This window comes from Eschrichtius robustus, chromosome 2 (assembly GCF_028021215.1).
Source record: "Eschrichtius robustus isolate mEscRob2 chromosome 2, mEscRob2.pri, whole genome shotgun sequence".
NCBI classification, from domain to species: Eukaryota; Metazoa; Chordata; class Mammalia; order Artiodactyla; family Eschrichtiidae; genus Eschrichtius; species Eschrichtius robustus.
In genome coordinates this window covers 173,067,753-173,094,568 of record NC_090825.1, presented here as the reverse complement: position 1 = coordinate 173,094,568, position 26,816 = coordinate 173,067,753, and the positions used below count along the sequence as shown (strand labels likewise).

Below are 26,816 nucleotides of genomic sequence, written 5' to 3'. Positions count from 1 at the left end.
GGGCGGGGTAGGGGGAAGACAAGGTTGTGAGAGCAGGGGCACGGAGGTGTTGGCAGGTGTGCCCAGGGCAGAGGCTGAGGTTGGAGGAAGCCAGGACCTGAGGAGGCCTGGAGGTGACAGGGGCTGGTTGGGAGAAGCAGGGAACTGTTGACCGGACCCCCAGCTGCTGAAGAACTTCCACGCTCACTGGAGACTCAGAGGGACCCCATGGAGAGCGTTGTTGACCTCAGGGTCAGAAGTTGGAACTGGAGGTCAAGGAGAGAGGACTGCTCTTGGGGAAGAGGGAAAGAGACTTCGGGGAGAGGAGGGGTCAGGGGAGTGTATTTCCTGTTTTCAAGATGGGGAGGCTCGCCAGTGTGTTGGTGAGAAGAACCCATGAAATTCGAAATTCAGGGGTGAAGTGGTGTCATTCACGGACCCGGTGGGGTTGCTCTTTCCCTGAGTCGGTGTGGGGAGGTTGGGTAGGGGTGTGTAGGGGGAACAGGAAGTGGATTCTCTCTCTCTGAAGACCTCAAGGGGTGGGGCTTGGGTGGTAACCATGGTAACCGAGAACAACAATACATAACAATAGTTCACACCCCACTGGCACTTATTCTGTGCCAGACTCTGGTCTAAGCTTTTTTCAGTGAATTACCTCACTGCATCCTCTGGGCACATGCCGAGGTCAGTACTCTGATTAGGTCCATTTTGTGGAAGAGAAAACTATGGCCCAGAGAGGTTAGGTGTCCTCGGCAAGGTCACACAGCAGGAAGGGAAGCCGGGTCTATGTCGGGGTTGGGGGGTGGCCGGGGTTGGTGCTTCAGGTCAGAAGAGGACGAGGAGAAGACAAGATTGGTCCTGTCCAGGGTTTCCCCTTTGGGGTCACCCCGGTCTCCATGCTCTTGGGACCCCGCAGGCTCAGCTGAGACTCAAGGCCACTTCCTTTCTCTGAGGTCAGAAGCCCCGAGACTGGCTGTGTCTGGCTGGCTCTCCTGACCCTGAGGACTTGGTTCCTCTTCCTGGCCCTTCCTCCTTCCCCCACCCAGCTGAGTGGGCCTCTGCCTCTAGTAGCCCCTGCTATCTCTCCCTCTGTGTCCCGCCCCAGGCAACCGGGACCCCCAGATCCATCCTAGCTCTATGCGATCACAAAAACCACGGGGTTGTTTGTGGCAGCGGGAGAGGTTTTCCTCAAGAGGGTACAGTGTGAGGGAGGAGAGTCGACAATTTTGGCAAGGGATGGATTGGGTGTGAGGCCTGGCTTAACAGTTGGCTCTGTTGACCCCAGGGAGGCCACTTCATTTCTCCAAGCCTCAGTTGCTCCTATCTGTAAAATGGATTCCATAATGAATCTCCTCTGTGGGTTTGCTAGGGGAAGTAAATGAGACAGTGCTGAGAAAAGATGCACTGGGGTGCCTCAGGAAATGGCAGCCGGTGGCCCCAAGAGCATTTAATAGAAGTGATCAGTGGCTTGACAGGATAGAGGAGCTGGTCGATGTAGACTCGTTGAATGAATAAATGAATGAAGTTTCATTGGGATGAGACTGCCCCCTGCCCTGTGTCATGGGTGTCCATCTCTCTGTGACCTCCAAGTCTCCAACCGTCAAGTTGAAGCTGTTTGTTCCTTTCTTGGAGGGTGAGGGTACCACAAAGAGGTTGTGGTCATAGTTGACCACAAGCCAAGGATGACTCAACTGGCTGGGGTTCTTGTGAAAGATAGTCAGGGGTCAGAGGTGGCTGGGATGGGAGTGGGAACGTAGATTCTAACTTCAGCTCTTCAGAGAGGCTCCCCTCAACCCACGGCAGAGGGTATGGAGGGGTGGAGCTTCCCTGGTGCCAAAGGAGGGAGGGCCAAGGTGATGGCTCCTGTAGGGCTGGGGCATTGGAGCCCTCTAGTGAACACACTTCCTGAGCCCCTACTGTGCATGGAGGTAGGTGGGAACCAGGCCTAGACTCTGCCCTTGAGTAGTTCAGAAGTGAGTTGCCCAGGGGAGACAGTGATCCCAATCAGACGGTGCTAAGGAGAGCTGAGGCAATCAGAGAAGGCTTCCTGTAGGAGGCAGGCTTTGCAACATGAATGTCCCAGACCGTGTCAGTGGTGGCAGCAGGAGCCATGGGCCAGGAAGGCCTTGGGTGTGTGTGGGACACCAGGATCCTAGTTTCTTTGGAACAGAGAGTCCAGGTCCAAATGAGGCAGGGGTGGGCAGCCTGGGGAGTATGGGGGTCAGCCCACACCCCCAGGCGGCCTCTCACCTGGCAGGAGGAGGAGGAGGAGGAGGAGGTTGTAGGTCAAGGTGGCTGTTAAAAAGTGTGACCCTGGGGATCACTGAGTTGAAATCCTCTGCTATTTTGGGTTGTACGGCAGCTCGCCTAACCTCTCTGCCTCTGTTTTCACATCGGGCAAATGGGAATACTGAGGGCCATGGGCCTCACGGGGCAGTTGTGCAGATTCAACAAGGCCAAGCTTGTCAGGAGGAAACACTAGCTTCCCTCCATCGCCAACAGCAGCAGCAGCAGCAGCAGCCTTAAGCTGGCCGATCCCACAGGCACGGGGCACAGGGTCAGGGGGAAGGGCTGGATGAGGGTTTTGCAATTTGCCCTAACTGCTCTGGCCTCCCTGCTCCTGGGTGGTGATGAGCAGAGCCCCAGACTGGAGAGAACAATGAAACAGCCACTTCCTTCCTCGCTGGGGCCCTGTGCACCGCGGCTGCCAGCCGGCGGAGAGGCAGAGGCGAAGCTGTTGTGGCATCGGCTGCTGGAGCCGCCCTCCACCCCCGGCCACGCCCTGGGCTCCCGGTGTGCCCCTGGAGCCTTGGTCCTACTCAGTGGGGTTCTGGGGCTACACCCTGTGTCTCTATACCATGCAAACAACATTCTCATCTCTAAAGGCTCTCAGGTCTCCCCCTCCCTTGGGAGGGGTGTCTCAGTTTTCTCTTGGCCTAAACAGAGGCCATTCTCCAACATGTGGGGACCCTTGGCCTTCTAGAGTCTTTCTCCCTAACTCTCTCTTGACCTCCCAGCCTTTTCTGTCCATCCCCATGGCCGCCGCCCCTCGATCAAGCAGCCACATTACTGGTCTCCCTGCTTTATATCTGTCTTTTCAAAACAACCACGATTACCCTCAGGTCACCACCATTGTCAACCGAGGACAACCAACTGCTGCCTTTACCGGCCCCCCAGCCAAAGCCAAACAGAAACTGCTGATGACCTCAAAGCCAGCACCACCAGCTAACATCAGACAGAAAAACATTGACGGATTCCACCACCCGTTTCCCTATCATCACTCAGCACCGTCACCACTTATTATCACCAGCACCAGCAACCCATAATAACCAACCACCATTGACAATAACAACCACGATCACAGTACTAGCCATCAACAACCACACATGACCCACTACCATTGAAGCAGCAGTCAGCCATACCCCTTTCCAAAACCAGTGATACATCACCACTAGTCCCAAGACCGACACCAAAAATCAGCAATGAACAACCAACAGCAAACAAACATTATCGTGACCACCTAACTTCAAATGATGACCAACTGCCATCACTCCACAGAGCAACCCTCCAGCTGAGAACGTACCAACCACCAACCACCAACATTCAACACTAGCTGGCACCAAAAGCAACCATTACTATCACCAGCCCACCCACAAGAACCATGGTCACCACCAACTTGGGACAACTGACAGCAATGACCACCATCACAACCAATGGCACCAACAACCCAACTCCTCTACAGTAACCAAGAATGAGGCACATCCATCCACCACCACCGCTAACTCCCACCATGAATGAGCGTCACCCACAGCGGCAGTTACCGTGTGTTGAGCACATATTACATGCTCTTTAAAGCACTTTACGAACATCGTTTCACTGAATCTTTCAACACTCTTCCTGGCACCCATTACACCTCCAGGAAGATGTCAGCACCCCTAGACAGAGGTATTGGCCTCATGGATGGATTCCACTTTTTTTTTTTTCTCTGTGGTCCTCTTGCATGAGTTTTTCCCTTCCCAGACACGGTTGGCCAAGCAAATCATTGACTAAGCATTTCACACGGCTTCCTTAGGAGGGGCTGCTTTTCTCTCAAGTAGCAAATCATTTCCTGTGTTCTTTTGATCAAGGAGTCTTCCTGGCTCGGCTCCGTCTGGGAAGAGTTTCCATCCCAAGCCCAGAGCTCTAGCTGGTGGTTTGCTTGTGAATTAATCAAAGGGGTCCTTGGCCAGTGATGCCCAATTTATCACTGACTTTCTGAAATAAGACGTTATCTCTCAGGCTAAGGCAATCCTTGCCTCCACCTTGGTCAGTTGCCTGCTGCAACTGCCAGAAACACTACAGTTGTCACCACCGGCTCTGTGACTGTCCCAGCCGCCCACCCTCATTAACAGAATGACAAAAAATGAAAGCTGAAGTGGTTTGCAGAGGCACGGAGTCGTGGGAGTGAGATAGGCAGCCCAGGCTCCCTCTTAGTGTGTGTGACATGATCCTACTGCATCTAGACCCAGGACCATGACAGTCTCCCCAACCCTGTCACCACAGTCATCATCAGACCTCCGTCTCCCCAGGTGGCAATGCTTCTTTCTGGCTGCAGTGTTTTTCCCTGCCACCCTCCCGGGAGAAGGGTACCGGTGGCGGCACGGACACGCTGCATCTCACCAACTCCTGCTTCTGTGACTGCCACAGCCAGCCCACCCTGGCACCCACACCAGCATGCCGTCACGCCACCATCACTGCAACCCACCGCCCATTTGACCCATCTGACACAGCTTCCCCTCCCAGCTGTGGACGCAGAGGGGCTGAACCCAAAACCCTCTGAACGTTCCAATGGAGAGATCCCCCAGACACCTTCCACATCTTGACAAACTTCCAAATATGACATATGTGGGAACTGAGACTCACAGAGGGGAAGTGACTTGCCCAAGGCCACACAGGGAGGTGAGGCACCAAACTCGGCTGGGAACTGGGTTCCCTAAGCCCCAGGAAAGGGATCTGTCCCTGTCCCTGCAGGCACTGCGTGATCCCTTAGGACCACCTTCTGTCCTCCAGTTACTGCTCCATCCTTTGGTGCCCCATCCCCATTCTGTCCACCAGCCGATGGGAGTTTGGTCCCCTGTGAGGGATGCTGGCAGCACTTGAGCTGCACTGCGGGACCCCAAAGGGTCTGCTGTGCCCATTCCCATCATCTCACTTTCTGATGGTGGCCTCTAGGTGCCTCCACCTGGCTGGTGCCGCCACCCCTGCACTTCAGGGCCCACCCTGAAGGACTTACCATGGTGGGGGCTGGTGTCTGGGCCCCTGGGGGATGTCTGAATGGGTCGTGGCAGGGATGCAGGCTCAGGGGGCTCCAGGGGGCGGCTTGGGCATGGCCCTGTTCCTGCTGCTTCAGCGGACTCCCAGACCTAGTTCCTCTTATGACAGCCCCCTTCTCACTTCCTTTGTCGGGAGGGGCCGCGGCTACAGGGGAGGGAACCTGGGCCTGGGGGCGGGGAGAGAGCCCAGGCAGGGCTGAGGGAGCTGGTTGTCTGGGGCTCTGAGCCTGAAGGGAGAGGTTAAGGATGGATGGCAGCCGCTGTCAGACCCCGGAAAGCCGCTTCTCCAACTCCTCTGGGACGCGGCTGCAGCAAACCGCACTGCAGGTCAGCTGGCTGCAGGACTGACTGCTCCTCCCTGGGCTTTGAAACCACTTCAGATGTATGTCTCCTCTGGGCATCCCTGAGCAAACTCCCACCTCCAGAGCCGCTTCGGCTGGTCCTTCCTCCAGAAGGGACCTCGGGAGCCAGGTGTGTTTGTGTCAAGGGGAGGGCAGCGGGAGTGGCGGGGACCAAGAATCAAAGGCACCTGGAAAGTCCCAGACTTCGGATGTCACATCTGGAATTAATGACCCCCAGCTCTGTTACTTCCGGATCTCCCCATTTTGTCATCGTAAAACTGGCGGCACCTGGCACACGTGGGATCCAAGTGTCGGCCCATCTCCGGATCTTTGGGAGACCAGCAGGAAATGGCAGTTCCTAGAGGCTGTCAGCTGCCACACATCGAGGAGGTGGCGGGGGCAGAAGCCGACCCTGGGTGAGCCTGGCAGGGAGGCCTGTGGCCAGGGGTATCCCTGGGCTCCGGGCAGCACACCACACCCTGCCTAGAGGCTGGCGCGCCGCGGCGCCCCCTAGTGGCCACATGTGGGGAGAAGCCCGTTTCTCCCAGGACCTCCTGCGCAAGTTTGCTCAACCGACTGGCTTGGCTTCCGCAAACCTCGGCAATGCTTCCAGCCACTAGAAGTGAAGAGTCTGGAGGACCCCCACCTTGTTGAGGGCGTCAGGGGAGGCTTCTGGGAGGAGGCGATGTTTGTGCTGAGAGGTGAGTTGGAGTTAACTAGGTGAACAGGGAAGGGGAGGGTACACCTGGCAGAGGAAACAGCTCTAGCAAAGGCCCCAAGATGGGAAGATGGTGGGGAGATTGAGGAACTCCCAGAAGTCCAGCGTGACTGGAGCCTGCAGAGTGACAGGGAGTGTGGTGGCTGGAAAAGCAGGCGCCAGGTTGTGTTGCTTTGAGCGCCTCCGTGAGAAGCTGTATTTTTGAACTAAAATCACTGGATTCTAGTCTGTGTTGGTACAAGTCCCCTTTGGCCTGTTGGGGCCGACCTGCGAGGGGCTGTGGTCGCTTTCAGGATGGGGGTAGGGGACAGCTGAATGTGACCCAGTCTCACTGACACACACACACCCACGCACGGAAATCTACACAAGACAGAACTTTATTGATGTAGGGCTTCCTGGCGAGGGGTGTGTGGGCCCCAGGGCAGGGCCTGTAGCACCATGATGGGGGTGGCCTGGATGACATGGTCCCCCTGGGGCAGGCAGGGCTGAGGATGGGGTGGATCTTCCCAGCTCTGCCTCCCCCCTGTAGCTGGTCTGGTTAGGCGGAGGGTGTCAAGGAGGTGGTGCTAATCCCCTCCCCCGTAGCGGACATAGATTTCCCCCCCAGCTCAGAGTGGAGGGGTAGGGCAGTGCTGGGGCGGGGGGCAGGGCACCGGCTGACCCCCTCCCCACCCCCACTCTTCACAGTACATATTCCGATCAAAGGCGGGGGTTGTGCTGGGGGGGTCTCCCTAAGGGTGGGTGGCAAGAGCTCTAGGGCGAACAGTTGTTCCCACCTCAAACCCACGCTGGAGGGGGTCTCATTCTGAACTGGGAGACGGGCAAAGGAGGGGCCGTGGGCGTGGCCAGCCCCTCTCCATCCCCCTCAGCCAGGAGCCCCGCAAGAGTTCCCAATAAATAACTTCCGGCTCCGTCTCACCCTTCACTCCCGGCTCCTGCCCCCTCGGGCTTCTTCAGGCTGGCCAGCTGCAGGCCTGGTCGCCCCACCCCCATCCCCAGCCGGCCCCCAGCCTCGGCTCCGAGGACCGTGCGCCCTCTAGCGGCCTTGGCAGGTTTTGCAGCACATCTGGCGGAAGTAGGCTCGGCTGCAGAACTGAAATTTCAGCACCAGGGGGCAGTAGGCGACCTTGTTCACATCCTTGCACTCTGGAGGGGGCGGGAGAAGAGTAGGTGAGGGGAATCCGGTCTCAGCACCCCTTCCGGCAGGGGCGCGACCGCTGGCTGCACAGCGCTTCCTAGCTCCTGTGTGCCTCGGTTTCCTCACCTCTCAAAGGGGGCTTATACCAGTAACTATGTCATTAGGTTGTTTTGAGGATGTTGAGAGGGAAGTGCAGGTCTGGGGTTTGGACACCGTATTACATCACGAGAAAAGTGTTCCTTTTCCAGTTATCTGTTTGGAGCCGTAATCCTTGCTCGTTTCCCTTTGTAACAGGCTGAGGACCTCGAGCTCCAGGGCAGTCACGCCTCTCAGGGTATTTGTGTAGTTTGTGTACAGGGTAATTGACAGTCTGTTCATGACAATGGACCAGGGTTCCCAGTTAGCAGTTAATGATGTATGACAGGGCCTGGTGCTAATAAAGGGCTTCACGTGGATTATTTTAGTCCCTCTCCCTAACACAGCACTCCCTCAAGTGAATATATTAAACGCCTCTTGATAGATGAGAATACGAAGGCACAGAGGTGCAAGGCGAATCCAGGCAGTTTGGTTCCGGTGCCTTCAGTAAGTAACCTATTGCTCTCTATGAAACATAAATTTACTTAGGTAGAAGAAAAATGGGTATATTTAAAGCAGTGGTTCTCAAGGAGATGCGATCTTGCCTCCCAGGGGACATTTGGTGATATCTGGAGACATTTTTCGGTTTTCACCACCGGGAGGAGGGGTACTATTGGCATGCAGCAGGTAGCGGTCAGGGATGCTGAACCCCCGACAATGCATAGGGCAGCCCCCGTGAGAAGGAATCATCTGGCCCCAAACATCAAGAGTGCCTGAGGCTGAGAAACTGATTTAAAGAAAACTATCGGGCAGATAATGTTATAGATGGAGATGAGCAAGGTGAAGGTCATGGAGGTGGTTGGAGGAATGACCTGAGTTTGGGCCCCCAGAAAAATCAGGTGCCTACAACGCCTGGCACACAGTGGCACCTAATACATGTTGGCAGGCAGGGGATGGTGAAAGATGGGCTGGAGAAGACAGAGAAAGGCATTTCCGTGGTTGGAGAAGCGCCTAGGGCCAATGGTCTGGAGCCCCAGCTCTCCTATCTATGGCTTCCTCCGGACAGGACCGTCCTGGTTCCCTCCCCGCCTCACATACCTTCCAGGCCGTCCCCGGGGGGCGCGCTGTCACACTTGGCCTCGCACTGCTGCGTGGCGGGGGGCCGCAGGGCCTCCGCGCACTCGCGCGAGGGCTGCCCTGTGTGGCTGGAGCAGCGCACCGGGCGCTGTTGCTGCCCGAAGCCGCACTGCGCGGAGCACTGTGGAGAGTCGCGGATGAGCCGCAGCCCAGCACGGCCACCCACCCTGCCGCCCCTGCCCTGGTTCCCGCCCTGCAGGGCGCGCCCGCCTACCTCACCCCACTCTCCCGCCACCCAGCGGGCCGGCGGGCAGCGGCGCAGGTTGCAGCGCATGGTCGCCGGCGGCTTGGCCGCGGGCGGGCAGTGCGCGGGGGGCAGTGTGGCGCGGTGATCTGCGCTCTTACAAAGGACGACACGGTGGCGGAGGCCCGGCCCGCAGCTGGGGGTGCACTGCAGTTGGAGGGGGCGTTTCATGCTCAGTGGGCGCCTCCCTCCCCGCTCACACAAGGAGTGGGAAGGATGCTGGTCCGGTGGGAGGTGAGGACGGTACAGCTAACTTTGGACCAGTCACGGGGCGGGGAGGAGCTCACTAGGGCTAGCGGGAGTGGGGAGGCGCCTCAGTGTGCACCCGACAGGGGCAACCCAGGCCCCTCCCTGCTCTGCACAGGGCGGGAAGGGGCGGCTGACCTCCGACCAGTCGAGGGCGGCCCACTCCGGAGGGCAGGCCGGGCCGTGGCAGGCCTCCAGCACCGGTGGGCGCGGCTGCGGGCAAGCGCTGTCGTCCAGCGCCTTTTCCTCGGCGGCCGACACGCGGCGCTGGCACACGACGGAGCGGCTGCGCATGCCCGCATCACAGCTGCGGCTGCAGCGCGACCAGTTCCCTACGACCCAGCTGTGGGGGGAGGGGCAGTCTGAGACAGTATGCTGAGCAGGCCACCCTGACCTTGGGGCAAGGGCAGATCCTCCTCCTCCCCAACAGTTAACATCATTGTGGAAACTGGCACCGGGATGCCTGTTGCTCCCGTGCCCCACACCCCGACCTCAGAACAACTTTATTGTGCACCCACATTGGGGGCTGGGAGGCGCATCACCCCAAGGGGAGATGATTACCTGGACTTGGCCAGGGAGCACCATTGTTCTGACTTTGACTCCGGGAGGACCCTGACCTCACCTTAGGGAGCACCCACTCCTCTGATCCCAGTAGCACCGTCACTCCAGTGCTTGCCATCCCGACCCTGCACCCTGGCAGGCACTCACTCGGGTGGGCAGGGCTCTGTGTTGCAGGCGCGCTGTCTCTTGGGTAGCTTGCTGTGGGCGCTGCAGTGGTGCGGAGCCACGGCTGAGCTGTCCAGCTGATTGCGGCACTCCACAGCCTGCACCTGGCTGCCTGGGGGCGGGCGAGAGGTCCGCTCAGCCCTGCCCGACCCGGAAGGTCAGCCTGGTGACCAGAACCTGCCCCACCCCGTCCCACCCGGGCCTCACCGCCTGCACACTGGGCCGAGCACTTGGTCCAGGGCGCGTAGTGCCAGGAGTACGGAGGCAGTGCATCTCGGGTGATGGGTGCATTGAAGCGGTAGCGGAGGACCGGCAGCTCAGTCCGGGCCAGCACCTGGGGTTGTAGGTGGGGATCAAATGGAAATCAAGTTCGAGGCCCCACAAGGATGCTAATGTCCTCCTGCACCTTGCTCCCAGCCCTGCCGTTACCATGACGATGAGAGATGCGTTAATGGGTCCCAGGGCTTCTAGGCTCTGGGTCTGATCCGGCCCTTGTCGCAGCTGAAAGGTGGTCCCGGCCAGGGGCAGGCGGTGGGGCTGGGGGGTCCCAGGCAGTCCCTCCAGCAGCAGGGACTCCTGGTCCCCCTTCAGGGCTGGGGGACAGCATAGGGGTCAGAACCCCAGCCACGCTGACGCCGCCCCTGCTGACCCCCAGTCCTCATCCTCCCACCTCTGGCTCACCCAGGTGACTGAGGGAGAGGTTCAGGTCCTGGATGAAAATGTGGACGGAGCCTTTGGGGATCCAGACGACTTCCTCGTACCCTGGACAGTGGAGCTCAGATGTCACCCACTTGGCCCTTCCCTGCACCTGCCTGTCTCCCCCATTCCTGGTCCCTGATGATAACAACTAACCATTACCATGCTAAGCACGTACAGAGACATGCCACCTCATCCCCAGCTCTCACCCTGTGAAGTTAGATGTGTCATCACACCCACTTTACCGATGACAAAACTGAGGCTCAGAGAGACAAAACAAATTGCTCAGGTTTTACAGCTAGGAAGTGGCTGGGCTGGGATTTGAACCCAAACTTTCTTACCTCTTAAACCATCAAAGTGGTCCGACCCGCCCCCACCCCCCAACAAGCAGCAGGGCAGGGCTTAGGCAGAGGGAAGGGGGCACCACGGGGCCCTGACCCACACAGGGTGACTTGGCGGTTTTAGCAGCCAGAGTCAGGTTTGCAGTGAGCTCCATCACTTACGACCTGGATGATCTTGGGCCCCTGTGAACCCTCTATCCCTGCCCACCTGTGTCCCCCATGAGTCCTGGTTTATCTGTCTGTACCCCCAGACTGTCCCCTGAACTCCACACTTGGCCCTCAGTGTGTGTTTGGTCCCTTAAGCCCACCTCCCTTCCCCCACCTCACTGGGGTCTCTTCCCTTCAGCCCAAGGTTGGGAGACATTCAAGTTCACCACACCCTGCAGCTATCCCCACCCCTAGTAAGCTCTGTGCTCTAGCACAGAGAGTCCCTCAGCCTCCTTGGAGGGTCAGGCGCCTGCCCCCTCAAGACCCGGTTCGAGGCCCTCAGGATGGGGCAGGGGAGAGATTTAGGCCCCCCCCCTTGGACACTTTAATTGCCGAGCTTTAGGCACCAAGAGCCCAAGCCAGTCCCTGACCCTGACCTGCGACATCACGTCCAGGACCTTTTGGGGTCCCTGACACCCCACTGGGCCCTTGGCTCTGAGGAGTTGCTGATCTTGGTTCCTGTGGTGGGGCAAGCCCCGCCCCCAGCCACTGAGTGGGGAGTGTGAAAGGGAAGCTGTGGGGGGGGGTCTCTCACCGGCTCCAGGCCAGGCTGGGCTGAAGACCCCCTCGATGGTTTCGCAGGCGCTGCCATCACCCCCACACACTCTGCACTTGTCTTCCCGCAGGTCAGAGCCCAGGACCCGGTCACAGCCCACGTGCTGGGGAGGGCAGTGGTGTGCGTTGGGGAAGTCAGGGAGCCGCCCCCCTCCACCTCCGGCCCCCTCACCCCTCCCCTCTCGTGGGGAGTCCCCTCCACCTTGCACTCGCCGCTGACACAAATGTCCACTGTGTCTGGGCGGCAGGGCGTCCCGTCCACCACAGCCGCCGCCCTCTCCGTGTAGAAGTTGAAGCCTTCTGCTAGGCACGTGAGCGAGCAGGCCTTCACGCCCCCTGGGGGGCACGGCCCCATCAGACTGAGGGCCAGACCCCAGACCCAACAAGGACAGGCACGTTGGGCAGAGGGAGGGGGGGCTTCCCGGTGTTCAGTCTAGGCGCTGCTGAGCCACATCCTGGGCGCTCTGGCTCCTTGGGTGAGGGGAGGGCTCAGGGCAGACCCCATGATATGGTCTCCACCTGCGGCTGCCCCCTTACTGCCCCAAGGCCTTCTGAATCCCCTGCTCACCTCCCCGGTACGTTTTCCACGTGTAGAATTTTCCACGGAAGGGGACACTGTCAAATTCAGAGCACTGCATTTCCCTGAAGTCCTGGGAGCCTGGGGGACAGTCCTGGGGCACAAAAAGGGAGAAGCAGGGAGGCCAGGTGTTGGGGGGGATGCAGTTAGGGCAGAGGCCTGGGGCCGGAGAACTAATGCTCTGAGCAGGGGTGGGTTGGAGGAGTGAGGCTGGAGGCAAGGAGGCCAGGGAGGAGGCCGGGAGGTGGTGGTGTCTGAGATGGGAGTAGGTGACTCACTAGAGTTTGTGGGCAAGCTGAGGATGACACCTGGGTTTCTGGTCTCAGACCATGGGGCCTTGAGAGAGCCGGCTTAGAAAGGAGCAAGGCCCACTCTTTGCGAGTGTGGGGGACGTGTGGATGGGAGTGTTGGACAGGAGACCGTGGTCCTTGGTCAGAAGGCAGTGCAAGCAGGGGACGAAAACTTGGCCACTGGGTTCTGGGGCAGGGAGCTCGGGTCAGCTTTGGGGCAGGAGCAGGGCTTTTGGGGGAAATTGGGCAGTAAAGGGAGAAGCACGTGTAGCTGGAGGGGGTTGTCAGGGGTCAAGCAGTTATTTCCAGGTGGGAGACGCATCTACCGCAAAAGTGTGAAGAGTTGGAAGGAGACAGGGCCCAGGGCTGGTGTAGGGAGGTCCGGGGAAGGAGGGGGTGGCCGCTGCAGGTTTCCCGAGGAGACGGTGGCCAGCTGGCCCGGGCTCGTTGGAAGCTGATGTATGCCTTTCTCTTCCCGCGTGTAAGAGGGGCCAAGGGTACCCGGCTTGGGGTCCTGGGGGACTCACATCGGTGTTGCAGGAACGGTGCCTCCGTCTCTCGCCCAGGCAGTACTTGCCCCCGATCGTCGGCCTGGAAATGGGGGTGGACAGCAGAGAAATGGGGCAGGGGGAGTAGGGGGCGAGGACCGCCCGCCCCGCTCTCCCGGCAGCGGGGCCTGGGGGCTGACCTGGGGCTGTCGCAGTGACGGCTGGAGGAGGACACGCCGCCGCCGCACGTCCGGCTGCAGTCGCCCCACGGGGTCCACGGGCCCCAGGCGCCGTCCACGCCTTCCGGCCGCGACCCGAAGGGGACGCAGACCCGCTTGTAGCACCACTGCGGGTGGGATGATGGGGAGGGGCGAGTCGGGCTTTGCGGACTCTCTGGGACTTGGCGCTCAATCCTACCCGCACCCCAGCCCCCCAGCCGGAAGTCTGAGCCCTCCTGAGGTGGAGCGAAAGCGGGAGGGGGTGGGGGACGGAGGTGGGGTCCGAAGACCGGGCTTCTGGCCGGTAACATGGGGGCGTGGCTAGGGAGAGACACTGTTCAAAGAAGGGGCGTGGCCTAAGCTTAGCGTCCCGAACGGGTGGTGAAGCTAGTGTTGGGACAAGCGTGCAGGGCGTGGCTTGGGAGCGGGTGTGGCCTCAGGCCAGGGGTGGGGCTTACAGGCAGTAGGCGTGGCCAAAGCCGATGGAGGGGTCGGGGTGGGTGGTGGGGGTGTGGAGGCTCTCGGCCTGCGCTCACCCCCTTGTCGATGGTGTGCGTCTGGCACAGCGTGCCCTCGGCGGCCGGGATGCTGTTGGTGATGCACCGGTTGCTCTTGCTCAGACACCACAACTCGCTGCAGACCTCCTGCGGGCCAAGGCGCCCGCTCAGGCTCGCCCCCCTCCCACCTTCCTTGGGAGGACCGAGGCGACCCGCTCACTGCCGGCTGACAGTGGGGCCCCAGCGCTCCTTTCCTGGGTCTCTTTTTGCAACCCTTTGCGGGGGCATGGGCTGGGACCTCTCCTCTGCCTGAAAGCAGCACTTATAAAACACCTAGGAGTGCCGCAAACTCCCTTAGGCACTACAATCCCCATTTTACTATGAGAAAACCAAGGCTCAGACAGGTAAGGTCACTCGCTAGAAGTCACACAGCTACTAAGGGTTAGTCTGGATCCTGACCTAGAACTTTGATCGCAGCGTCTATGATCGAATCCCTCTACAGTTCAACCCGTGGCACCCCCCAAGTTTCTAGGAGAAACCTGGGGACCTGCTGAGAAATGAAGAGGAAGGATTTTTAGAATGGGCAAAGCAGCCTACCCAAGAGCAGTGGTTGAAAAATCAGGCCTGATGATGGCTCAGGTCAACGGCCCTGTCTCTAATTCTTTTTCCAGCTGGTAGTTCTCATTGTTTCCCCCACCTAAACTGGGGAGGCTCCCAAAGCTTTTAATCTATGGAGGGTTGAGAGGGGATAAGGGCAGGCTGGGTTTATGTGGAAAGTTCCTCTAGTTCTCCCAGTGAAAAATCAGCCCATCTTCTTCCTGAGTCTTACTTGGGCTGGCCCAGACCCTGGCAGCAGGTCCTGTCCATGGCAGGAGGCTGGACCAGTCCCAGGGAGTCACTCAGACCCTTTAGGTCCAGGTTAATTAATACCCCTGGACAAGCCCCACTGGGTTCAGGTGTGGCCAAATTTGACCCTCTAGCCTACATCCTGCCCCGTATCCCAGGGTCTTTCCTCTGAGACGTGACGATCCTTCTGTCCCCTTTTTACAGTCACATGTAATCTTCTCTTAGAACCTGATCCTTCCAAACTTGGAAGATTTGGGATTGGACTGATCAATGGCTCCAAGAAGGGACTTTCCTGTGTTAGCCTCTGAGAGACACCTGCACACACATGAGAAGTTTGGAGGGTGGTCCTCAAACCTGCTCCCTCAGAGGATACTTCTTATCTAAAAACTCAGCCTGGTTTGCTGGCTTCACTTGGCTTATGTTCTCCTGGCCATTCGTAAAAATATCACAGGCCCTGATCCCACTTCTGACACCTCTTAAAGAGAACTGCCTAATCCAGTCCTGCTCTTCCTCCTCTCCACAAGGAGGTGCCATGCTATATATGAATGAGTCCTGGGCCACTCTGGGAGACTTCAACTCCACCACTGACTTGCAACACATTTCCCCTCTCTGGGCCTCATCTGTTAAGATGGGCCTTGTCTACGTATGGCTGAGCGGCATGTAACAGAGTAGATATGAAAGGGCTTGCATAAACACCCTGTTATTGAGTAATAAGACCACAACTATCTCTGGACCAGGCACCAGGCCCAGCTCTTTACTGGTTTACATGTAGTCAATAATTTACCCCTTTGCCAGGAGGGCCAGGAAGATGTTCCTTGGAAAAATAAAAGGAAGAATCAATTCAACATACAGCCAGCAGTGGTCCACGCTTGATAATCTGGCACTTTCTCCACTTACCCACCCCTTTATAAAATTTAGATTCATAGAGAAACCTAGATTCCAATCCCAGCTCTGTCATGTTCTCAAATGGTGACTTTGGGCAAGGCATCCTCCTTATGCCTCAGTCCCTTCTTCTGCAATGTGGGGACAATAGGGTTGTCAGGAGTCTAACTGAGATGGTACATTCCACATGCTTGGCATACAGTGAGCATTCAGTAAATGTCAGCCATCGTTGTCATCGTTAGGATACCTGGGACACAGCAGACGCTCAAGAGTACCTTCTGAATTCTCTAGGAATTCATTAGAGGGAGCTGTAGTTACCAGCCAAGTTGGGTGGGGTGGGGTGCTGAGAGTGGATTAAATATGAATTGATCCAGTGTTTGTCTCCTTGTCTTGTGCTGGAATAAAGTGAGGGCATTTTAACAGCTGCCTGCTCCCTGTTTTGAGTTAACGTGGCCTTAGCTTGGACAAGTCATTCAAGCTGATCTTTTTGAGTCTTGAGGGTGTGGAGAATTGGGACTGCGTCCGGGCTACTAAGGCTGAGGCTGTGAGGAGTTAGGGGGTGTGTTCAGGGAATTGGGGGAGGTAGGCAATGGAGGGGCAGACCCCGGATGAGCCGGTGGTCCCTGGTGGCTGAAGAGGGTCTCCAACTTCCTCAGGGGAGCTGGGAGTGGCATCCCCAGCTCACTTCTCTATGGGTGGATGGGGCTTTGGGAGCTGAGTATAATCCTCAAGCAAGAGTGAGGAGTGATCAGGGGGCTCAGAGCTTGTCCAGCTAAGGATTGGGGCCAAGAGATCTTGTGAACCAGTCAGTGGGGGATGGAGGGAATGAAGACAGGGTATCCCTAGAAGGATCTCTCCAGTTTTTTGCCAAGTGGGGAAGATGGTTCATCCCCAGGGAAACTATTTCCACCAAATCTGGATGTTTCCTTAAAAATGGCCCAGTTAGGGATCTTGGGACTTCAGTCCTGCTGCAGCAGAAGGTGGACCCCCAGGCTCTCCCCAGCTCAGTCCCCAAAACAGGGGTCTGGAGAACCAGGAGATCCCATTCTTGTTCCCAAGCACTGTGACTATGCGTGACACTTGTATAACCCCATGCACCTCTGTCCTCCCATCCCCCACTGAGGCTCACTTCCCTTCCCAGCTCTCCCACCCCCACTGCCTGTGTGTGGGGTGCCCACATGGAGTTTCCCACCCCCTGTGGCCCCCCCACCCTGGTGGTGGCGGCCCCCTCCCCTCCCAGGAAGGAAAGCAGGAAGGCTCTCTCTACCCCGTATTTACACTGACGCGATTTGACTCCATGCTGGAAGCGGCATTGTTCATCTGCATCATAGGCCTGGCCGGGGGCCACTGTTGGGTACACGAAGTCCTGTCTGGGCGGCCGGTTGTTCAGGCAGAGCCCCAGGCCCAAGCTGTGGTGAGAAGAAAGCAGCTGTCATGCTGGAGGGCTGCAGGCCAAGAGCTCCGGGGCCCCAGCCAGGTGGGGGTCCCAGGGAGCAGCCCTGTGAGCCCATGACCCTTCTCAGAAGCAGCCCTGATTTCCAAGGTCCTCCCCTCCCCCAACATGAGTGTGTGTCCCTGGGTGGGACAGGCAGGTAGGTCCTCACTCCAGAAAGCTGGTGATGTAGTCACGGCTGCAGGAGGACCACACAAACGGGTTGGTCTTCATGGTGATGTGCGCGGCCATGAGTTTGGCTGGGTCCTGGCCACGGGCCCCGCAGCTGTTCCCCACGCCGTCGTGGTTCATGCCAAACCTGGGGAGAGGAGTGGCGGCTCTGCCGGGTGTCGAGGGACCTGCCCGGCTCCTCCCGCCCGCCCCCTCCCGTGTCCCCGCCTCACGTGTGTCCGATCTCGTGGGCAATGGTGAATGCCGTGGCCAGGCCGATGTCTTCGTTGATGCTACAACTTCTCTCTCGCTCACACATCCCGCCCACGGGGGCCAGGCCTGGGAAATGGGCGTGTGGGGCTGGAGCTGGGGGCTCGGGGCTGCGTCTTCGACCCTGTCCACTCTGCCAGGTCCCCACCCCCACCAGGGCCAGTGTCACCCAGCCCACTGCCTTCAGAGGTGCCTGAAACCTAGGGGACCCGGGTACCTAGTGTGCCGCAGGGTTTGTTCTTGTAGATGCAGATGTCATAGCTGTGGAAGGAGAGGGGGGCCGTGAGGGGGCTGGGCTGACTCTCTAAGCCCCGCTGCTACCGTCCTGCCTGTCTCTGGTGGCTGAGTCCTGCCTGGGAAGCACTCCCTGCCTCGGAACTGAAGCCCCATGCTCTCCCCACAGCTGGCCTTGGAGATGCCGGGGTGCATGAATGACTGACTGAATGAATGACAGAGTGAGTGAAGGATGTGTCAGTGTCCGAACAGCCCCACATCCGCCTCCCCACATTCTCAGGCTCCCAGCAGCCCCTCCCCTTCCCTGGCTCCCCAAGGGGGCGGCTGCACAGTCCCGGCCTCTTCCATCTCTCGGCAGAAGTGATCCCTGCTTAGACCTGGACAGTCCCCTGGACCACTGGTCCCCCGGCTCAAGTCCTACTGGAGCCGTCCCCGCCCCTCACCGCGTGATGAGCACCGCTGTGTCATGGTTGGCCACGCCGTTCTCTGGAATGGCATTGCCGTGGCCGCTGCGGTTCACGATGGATTTCTGCCACTTGCAGAAGCTGTCCAGGGACTTCCCAGCGTGGTGGGTGATCTCCAGGGTGGGCTGAGGGTGGACAGAGAGAGGTACATGGGTACCAGCCACCCAGGGGAAGGTGGGCAGCGCTGGCGTGCAGGAGAAGGTGGGCCCCCCCCACACCCCGCACCTGGTCCTCCGTGAGCAGGATAAGGCGTGTTACCAGGATATTAACGATGTTTCCCAGACTCGAGTCCTGGAAAAGTTTGGCAACCTGACCTCCAAGAAACAAGAGAGACCGAGTCTTAAGAGGGGCCCAGAGTAGAAAACAAAAAGTGAAACGATGACAACAGCTTGCTTCAATCTAGTACCTACTGTGTGCTGGGGCTCAGGCTAAGCCTGCTGCCTAGATCTTCACAGGAGCACATATTATCATTCCCATTTTACAGATGAGCAAACTGATGCTCAGCTGGTTAGGATGCAGAGCTGGTAGGCACTGGAAGTGGGATTCAAGTCTGGCTAAGCCTGCCTGCCAGTGCGTTTCTTTCCAACTCACCCCTACCCCGCTCAGCTTGTCTGTCTACTTGTCCTCCCTCCTCCCTGCCCACCCGCCGGCTGCCTCTGCCCAGAGATGGCCTAAAGGATGTGCACATCTGGCCTCATTCCATACTGTCTGAAGGTACCAATTTGAGCATCACCACCGGAAGGTGGAAGTGTGGGGGCAGGAAGCTCTGGAGACAGTGGTCAGAGGGGAGGAGGAAGTGCCCAGGGGTGAGTGGGCACAGATGATGGAGGCCACTCTGTGCAATGACCTTGGAGCCCTGAGTCATCACTCTCCCATGTGGAAACCCCCAGAAACCCTGGCAGGTTTGAGGGAACTTTGGAAGCCCAAGGGAGGAAGGCGGGTCCTGGGCAGAAAGCAGGGGTATCAGATATGAAATTATGTCAACATAACGGGCCATCGATCTGCGCTAAACTTCTTGTCTTCCCTTTTTGCTTTAGTGGAACAACAGCCTCACTCATCAAGCCCTTACTATGTGCCAGGTGCTCTAGCTGGCTTCCCTCTCACTATCTCTTACCCTTTTGTGATAGATACTAGTATAACCCCATTTTACAGAGGCAGAAACTGAGGCTCAGAGAGGTCCACAGTCTTGATCAAGATCTAGGATGGGTGCTGACTCTGAGTGTGGGTCAGCCAGGTCGGCCTGTATGAATTTATAGGTAGGCGCTTGGGTGAGCCCTGCATGCAGACGGATGCGCACCCACGTGTGTACTGCTAACCTGAGCAAGTACCTGCAAGTCGCCCATTTATTTTTTTATACAGCAGATAATTACAGGGCACCTACTGTGTGCTAGGTGCTGTTTTAAGCTTTAGCAATTCACTGCATCCACCTCAGCCTTATGAAGTCGGTACCATTATTATACCCATTTTACAGATGGGTAAACCAAGGCAGAGAGGCAAAGTAACTTGCCCAAGGGCACACAGTTCAAAAGCGGCATAGCTGAGATTTCAGGCCAGGCCGGTTTGCTCCCGAGTCCATGCTTCTAGCCACTGTGCTAGGCTGCTTCTCCTCATCCCTGGCCACAAAAAGCCCTCCTTTCTCACTTACCCTGTCCCCTCTCCATTCTGTTTCACTGGCCTCAGGTCAGGGATGGGGGGGGAGGGGTGACACCCCTTTTCCTAACCTCTGGAGCGAGCTCCGTGTTCTTGGGGCTCCATGCCCAGGGAGGGGGAGGCACTTACAATGTTCATGATGGCCAGCACATACTGTTCCACGTCTCGGCGCCCGTGGTAGGCCACCATCATCTTGTCAGCCACCACCAGGGTCTCCACGTAGCGCTCTCGGCTGACCGAGCGCTTCAGGCCTGGCTGGCCGCGCTCTGTCTCATTCCCGAGGGGCCAGGCAGGTGGCGGTTTCAGGGTACGCAGCCACCAAGGCCGCCCCTTCCACGGTTTCTCATCTGGATGGACAATTTCTGGTCATTCTGCTGCTTGCCCTGCTTGTCTAACTCCCTGTCTGATGATTCATCTGGCTGTCAAATAGCTCATTCTTTTGCTGCTGGTTCTACAATGATGTGGCTGTCTCACTGCCAAACTGGTTGGTTGAACAGCCGCCCAGCATCCCATGACAATCAACATGACCGTGCAACTTCCCGACAATTTCACTGCTCAGATGGATGTGTGTAGCAGCCTGCCTCACCGCCAGAACTGTGTGCTTGTATGGCTTACTGGCCTTCTGACTGTGCAACTTTTTACTCACCCTGCTGCCAACTGTCCGGCTGTAAAACTATCCACCTGCCTGACGGTCTTACTGCTTGGCTCTCCCAGTGACTGTCCAATTGTGACACCATCCACTTTTCCGTTTCTACAACCCACGGTGGTTGTGCGTCTGCCACGGTGTGCTACTCTGGGACTCTCGGATTATGCAACTAATTCAATGTTCCAGTGGCTCTGCATTTCCACTGGACAGAGATCATTTTTTTTGCTGTACGACTGTCCTGGGGACTCTTCTGTTGTCTAGCTAGCTTCCTTACTCTCCCATTCCCTAAATGTCTGATGTTACAACTGTCCTCCTGCAAGTCTGGTTGTAAATCTGATCCTCCGAATGGTGGCTAAGGTCTCCTGCTATTTTCCTTGTGCAACTGCCCCAATATTGGTTACCACCATCCCGCTGCTTAACTGTCTGATCAGACAATAATCCTAGAGATGGATGGTTTTACACCTGAGCACCTGCCTGGCTGTCCAGCTGCCCGTCTCCCTCACTGTTGGGCCATCGGACTACGGCAGTGATGGATGCGTTGTTCCATTGTCTACTGCCCTGCTGACTGTCTGCACTGCTCCCTGATGTAGCTGCCTGCTGACCTTCTGGATGGAGGGACACTGCCATCTACCTCTGCCTCAAGGCAAAGATGTTGTGCAGCCCCTTTGCCCAGCCCCAGAGAGACAGATGTACCTCTCACTCCACAGGCTGTGTCCAGGTGGGGGTGACGCAGGGAGGAACGCTTGTACACCACGTGGGGACCACTCTCCTCTGGGCCCCGGTGCCCCTTGGGCCCACCTTGCAGGGGCTCGATTAAGTATTCTTCTTCATCTGCCACGATCAGGCCATGCTGGGGGTTGGGAAGTGGGACAGAGGGCTCGGGTCAGGTTCTGGTTCCCAGGACCCCGGGACCCTACCTCTGTCTTTATGATTTCATTCCTTCTATTTTACTGGGTTTATGTTGCTATTCCTTTTTCAGTTTCTTCGATGTTCAGCTCATTAATTTTTCGCCTGACCTAAGGCTACACATTTTCTTCTACGTACTGCTTTAGCTGCACCTTAAAATAACTAATCCTTTCGATTAGCTCGAAATGTTTAAAAAACTTCCACTGTGATTCCTTCTCTGACCTATGTAAGTGTTTTTCTTAACTCCCAAACTCGTGGGCATTTCCCCCTACTGCCCAGAACCCTTCACTCACCAGGCCCCCACAGGTGCTGATGGCCACATGGGAGCTGCCGGCCTGGCCCTGCAGGTGGCCGGCATAGAGGCAGTGGGGCCGGGCGGCCCTCTGCCAGGCCAGGCCCTCTCGAGTCCAGTACTCCACGGAGACATGCCCTGCCAGGAGGCGAGGGCTGCGGGTCAGGTTCAGCAGGAAGTGGGTGCTCGGTGCAGCCACCTTGTAGAAAAGGCGGGACTCTGCTTGGGGCCCTGTGCCCCGACGCTGCCTCCTGGGGGTTGGGGGTGAGAAGGCCAGCAGTGCCCCGTTGTGGTCCACTCGGGTGGGGAAGGCGATCTCATAGCTCTCCAGACTGGATAGGAACTCATCTGTGGGTGAGGGTCAAAGGCTTGGGGGTGGGCCCCGGGAAGGACCCCTGTGTCCTGCCTGCTTGGCTGCAGGGTAAACGATGCTGGCTGCAGTGAATCCTGAATCCAGGTCACCTGCTGCAAGACTCTGGCCTCACTGACCCCAGGGCCTACCCCACCACGACCACCGTCCCAGCTGCACTGACCCCTCCTCAGTTCCTTGCTCGGTCCCCACCACTACCCCCGAGTCACCCCTACCTTGAGACCGGAAGGCGTGCGTGACCTCGAACGTGAGGCCCAGCCCCAGGGCGAGGGCCCAGCGGAGGATCTGGCAGGCAGGAGCCATAGAGGCCACGTGTCCACATGTCTCTCCCCAGCCCCGGCTGCCAGCAGCCCCCACAGCGCTGCCTTCCCTGTTCACAGCCTGGACAGCATCACTGGGCTCCTGGGATGGGAGAGCTGGGTCAGCGGGGCCTGGTCCTGCTGCCGGGCAGAGCCGGCGTCAAGGTCCCTCACCAGGCAGACAAGGACACCTGCAGCCAGCCCTTCAGTCCCAGCCTCAGGGATGCCCATGGCATTCCCCCCTCCACGCCCCTGGTTTGAAGACTCTGAATGCATTTCCTTACTCAGTAGCCTCTCTGTCCCCCCCTCCCCCCGCTTCCCCACTATCCTCCGTATGCTCTTAGGACAGGCAGGGACCTTGACTCCATGAGCACTTACTACGTGCCAGCTACTGGCCAAGCATGTTCATGCCATCTCATTTCATTTCTGCAATAACCCAGAGGATTCATTCATCGGGTGGCGACTGTGTGTAATATGGATACAGTCCCTGCCCTCCCCCTACCCCCCACCCCGTGGGGCTCAGTCTCCCAGGAATGACAGAGGACAGACAAGTAAACGAAAAGACGTGTAATTCAGATCAGGACACGTTCTTTATGGGAAATAACCAGGAGGCTTGGAAGCAGAGGTGGGAAGGATGAGAAGTGAAGAGACAGGAGACAGTGCAGTGGTCCAGGCAGAGGAACAGCAGGGGCAAAGGCCCAGGGGCAGGCAGGAGCTTGCTGTGGACCCAGGACCACAAAGGGCCCGTGCAGGAGGGCAGCAAGGGGCGGCTGGCCTGGGACACACTTGAAGGCTGGTCAGCGTGAATTTTCAACCCAGATTAAACCCGAGGCCAGTGCTTGGAGCACCCCTTCCCCCTGGGGGCCCTGCCTTCGGATTCTCTGTCACGGGTAGCACCACTCACCCCACCAGCGGGGCTGCAAACCCCCGCATCGTGGTCTCTGTTCCTGTGACCTCTCCTCCGCCTTACATTTCCAGCCCGGCCCCTAGTCCTGCTTCCTCTCATTTCTCCTCGAAGCTCCAGGCCTGCCGGGCAGGTCTGTTTCTCCAGCATCTGCCCCAGGCCAGCCTGCCACAGACACCACTCTGGGCCACCACCCTGTGCCAAACCCTCCACCCCTCCTCCTGTCTCCGCCCTCCTTCTCCTACTCTGTGCAATTTCCCCCGTAATCACATACTGTCTTGTTTTCTTTGCAGCCTGGCCAAGTCTGAGAGTCGATCCCCAAACAGGGCAGTTCAGCTCCTGAGAGATGGAGCCAGGTTTCCTCCAAGATGCTGACTTAGAAGCTGACACCACCCCCCCCCACTTCTGATTGGACCCCTCCAGCTATGGGGAGCTCACTCCCACTCTGTGACTGTGGTGCTCATTTCAGATTGGCTGATGTTTAGCCCTTGGGCTTCTCTCTCTGTCTTTTTTTTTTTTTTACCTTTTGGGGGCTTCAGTTGGTGGCGTGGTGTCGAACCTGTGTGTGAGTCGCTCTGGGCCTTCAGTGCCTCTTCTGGGAGCCTGCACAGGGTAGGAGGGGGCGGTGAGGAGAGCAGAGCTGGGTCTGGAGTTCAGGGGTCGCTGAGGACACCCTGCCCTTCTCCCCGGCCCTGGTGATCCTCCTTTCGGCTTTCATCCTCCCTCTGTTCCTAGCTCCCCATCCCCACCTCCCTCCTCCCAACTTCTGTCCCCTCCCGTCACCCCCCTCCCCTGTTCCATCCTTGACTAGCTCTGGGATTAAAGTCCCTCCCGTGGGGGGGGGGTGTCCCTCGAGCCCCTTCCTGCCTTAACACCCCTCCCCATGCCGAGGCAGCAGCACTGTCATTGCAAGTGAGGCTGGAGCCCCCCAGCCCCCCAATCCTGCCCCTCTCCTTCCCACACTGCCAGGCCTGGTGCAGAAGTTCTCCCTCAGTGGCTCTGTGGCTCTGATCCTGGCCTCTCTTCCTGCTCCCCCCTCCTCTGAGTCCTCACCTCGGTCCTCTGCAGCTGGGCCCCTCCCCCCTACAACCTCGCCCCTGCCTCTGGTGCTTCTAGCTCAAGTGGGGTGTGGAGGAGAGGGCAGAAGGACCCAGCACAGGTGGGGGATGAGGTGCAGGATAGGAAGAGTCTGGAGGGGGGACGTACAGGTACAAGGTGTCTGCCAGGGTGAGGCCAGGGGGAGAGAATCTGGAACAGTGGTACAGCCCGCAGTGGGGCTGGGAGGTATGACCCGCTCTGGGCACTGGGGGGACCACGAACAGATTGGTGGCTCTGGGGTGGGGGGGAAGAGAAGGCTTGGGGGTGGGTAGAGGATTACTGGGCCTGAGCCTGGGGGTGGGGGGGGCCACAGGATGTCAGCTGGGGGTCTCCCGTGGGATGTCTGCGGGTGACTACACATCCATGACTGTGTATGGCTGTAACTGTGTATATATGACTTTGTGTGTGGTGTGTGCCCACGTGACTGTGTGTGTCTGCCCATGTGACCCTGTGTGTGACCGTAAGAGTGTGTTTGTGTGTGTGTACCCAGGCCTGGCCATTCCCTCCAGCCCCTCCCTCCTAGAAGGCAGGAGGGAGATGGCCAGCATGGGGGAGGGTGCCAGCCCGCTGGAGGTGGGGGAGGAAATGCCGGCGGAAACAGCCTCTGGAAACAGAGGCTCCATCCCATCCCCGGGATCCTGCAGGGATCTGCCGCTCTACACCCAGATGTCCGGGGCGGGCTGGGGGACAGGGCCGCGGAGCCTCCCTGCGGAGGCCAAGGCCGAGACTGCCCAGGCAGAGGCCCGGCCAGCCCAGGCTCTGAACATGTGGCTGGGCAGGCAGGAGAGGCGGCAGCCCCTGCCCGGAGAGCAGACAAAGGCCCGGCCTGCAGGAGGAGGGGGCCCGGCACCCGGCGGGTCCGCAACCAGCCGCTAATTAAAGGCCCTGAGCTGATGGCTGGAGACACCCGGAGGCAGACGGTTGTGGCCCCGATGACCAACTCAGGGGAAGTGGGCGGCGCCACTCCCACACCCAGACACACAAACACACATTGGCAACGACGTGCACGCACACACACTTGAGGGTGACCACACCTGTGAGGCTGGGGGCCAACAACCAGACACCGCAGACCCACAAAGGACCGCCCCAACACTCAGTACACACTCACACCCTGAGACAAACATGCGAGACACACAGCTACACATTCCCCAGACCTATGTGCATACCCACACACACAACCCAGAGTCACACACCCAGGCTTACGTGCACAGACACGTACACACTCATTTCCACACTCACAGCAGACCAGGAACAAATTCACGAAGTCCTCCAAACCTTGAGACCCACCAGATGCACGTACACACAGGCATTTACACACTCATGAAACTCAGACACACACGGAGACACACCGGCAGATGTTTGGAGAGACACTCATCCAGACATTTACACCCAGGAGCTGCTGACCTACGTGCACACACTGGCTTACACTCACACTTCCGCAGACACATAACACCCAAATCACACATCACACACAAATTCAAACATAGCCAGGCACTTACATTTTCATACAGCCACACACGCGCAGACACACGGCATTTATACAGACGTGGATGTCCACACACACACACACACACACACACACACACACACGGAGCAAACAAACCCAGACAGGCGCTCCCAGGAACTCAGGGGCGCGTTGCGTGTCGCACACGCGTAGGGACATCGCACACCGCCACAACCCCCACGGCCCGACGTCCGTCGTCCGGCGGCCCACGGCCATCCCCGGGCGACGACGCGGACACACAAAGTCCCCCTTAGTCCCGCACCCCCGCCCCGCCCCGCCCCGCGCCGTTACCCGCGGCCGGCCGCCCGCCCGGGCCTCCGCCTGCAGTCCCCGCCGCCGTCTCGCCGGCCCACGCGCAGGAAGGGAGGGAGCGAGCGCGGCGGCGTGGCCGGGGGAGGGGGCGCGGGGACGGCACTTCCTGAGCAGCCTGCCAGGGTTATAAAAAACCCCCAAACCGCTCGCCGCCAAGACCCCGCCCGCCGCCGCCGCCGCCGCCGCCGCCGCCGCCGCCGCCGCCGGTGCAGGGCCGCGGGCTGGACCCGAGCCACGGACCCGGGAGCTCGGGCGGCCCCGCTCGGACAGGCGCCCAGTCGTGGGGGCGGGGGAGGGATGGAGGATGGGGGTGAAATAGGGTGGGGGCGGGGATAATGGGCGGCGGCGGGGGGGGGCGGGGAGAAAGAGGTGGAAGGGTCGGGGGAGGGGAGAAAGACTAGGGTAGGGGGCTAGAGAGGGAGGGAGAATTGGGTAAGGGTAAGGGAAATGGAGGAAGAGGAGAAGGGGGTGGTTGGGGGAGGGGGAAGTTGGAAGGGAAAGAGGCGGGGCAAGGAGGAGGAGGCAAAATCGGGGCGGGGGGCGGTAAGGGGCAGGAATGGGGCCAGAGGGGGATGGGGGAACAGGGTGGGGGAGGGGAGGGCCCACTCCCTCACCGGCATCCACAGCGTCCACAACAGCTGTTATTTATTGAAGGCGAGTCCTCGCTCAAACAGGCATTTATTGGGCGCCTCCCGTGTGCCAGGCACAGTGCCCGGGGAGGCTGAATACATCTCAACTCGCCCCCGCCCTC

General features: G+C 58.7%; 2 protein-coding genes across 2 annotated transcripts in view; both read right to left on the bottom strand.

Moving 5' to 3' along the window:
- MYO1F (myosin IF) overlaps positions 1 to 3,848 on the bottom strand; it is a 28,248-nt gene extending 24,400 nt beyond the window's left edge. The window contains 1 exon segment of the mRNA XM_068537068.1: positions 3,801 to 3,848. Coding sequence (XP_068393169.1) covers positions 3,801 to 3,848 — 48 coding nt within the window.
- A 2,861-nt stretch (positions 3,849 to 6,709) lies between these two features.
- ADAMTS10 (ADAM metallopeptidase with thrombospondin type 1 motif 10) lies at positions 6,710 to 26,140 on the bottom strand. The gene is made up of 26 exons (XM_068537067.1): positions 26,045 to 26,140; positions 23,675 to 23,754; positions 22,164 to 22,350; positions 21,580 to 21,926; positions 21,074 to 21,230; positions 19,864 to 20,081; positions 18,310 to 18,393; positions 18,064 to 18,209; positions 17,604 to 17,647; positions 17,350 to 17,455; positions 17,118 to 17,264; positions 16,781 to 16,922; positions 13,825 to 13,932; positions 13,271 to 13,416; positions 13,110 to 13,173; positions 12,284 to 12,386; positions 11,918 to 12,051; positions 11,696 to 11,819; positions 10,598 to 10,678; positions 10,346 to 10,509; positions 10,124 to 10,250; positions 9,899 to 10,028; positions 9,329 to 9,533; positions 8,915 to 9,091; positions 8,662 to 8,821; positions 6,710 to 7,496 (listed from the first exon to the last, which is right to left on the bottom strand). Exons 3-26 carry the CDS (start codon positions 22,249 to 22,251, stop codon positions 7,387 to 7,389), a joined length of 3,312 nt encoding a protein of 1,103 aa, XP_068393168.1. The 5' UTR covers positions 22,252 to 22,350; positions 23,675 to 23,754; positions 26,045 to 26,140; the 3' UTR covers positions 6,710 to 7,386.
- Between the last annotated feature and the right edge of the window lie 676 nt (positions 26,141 to 26,816).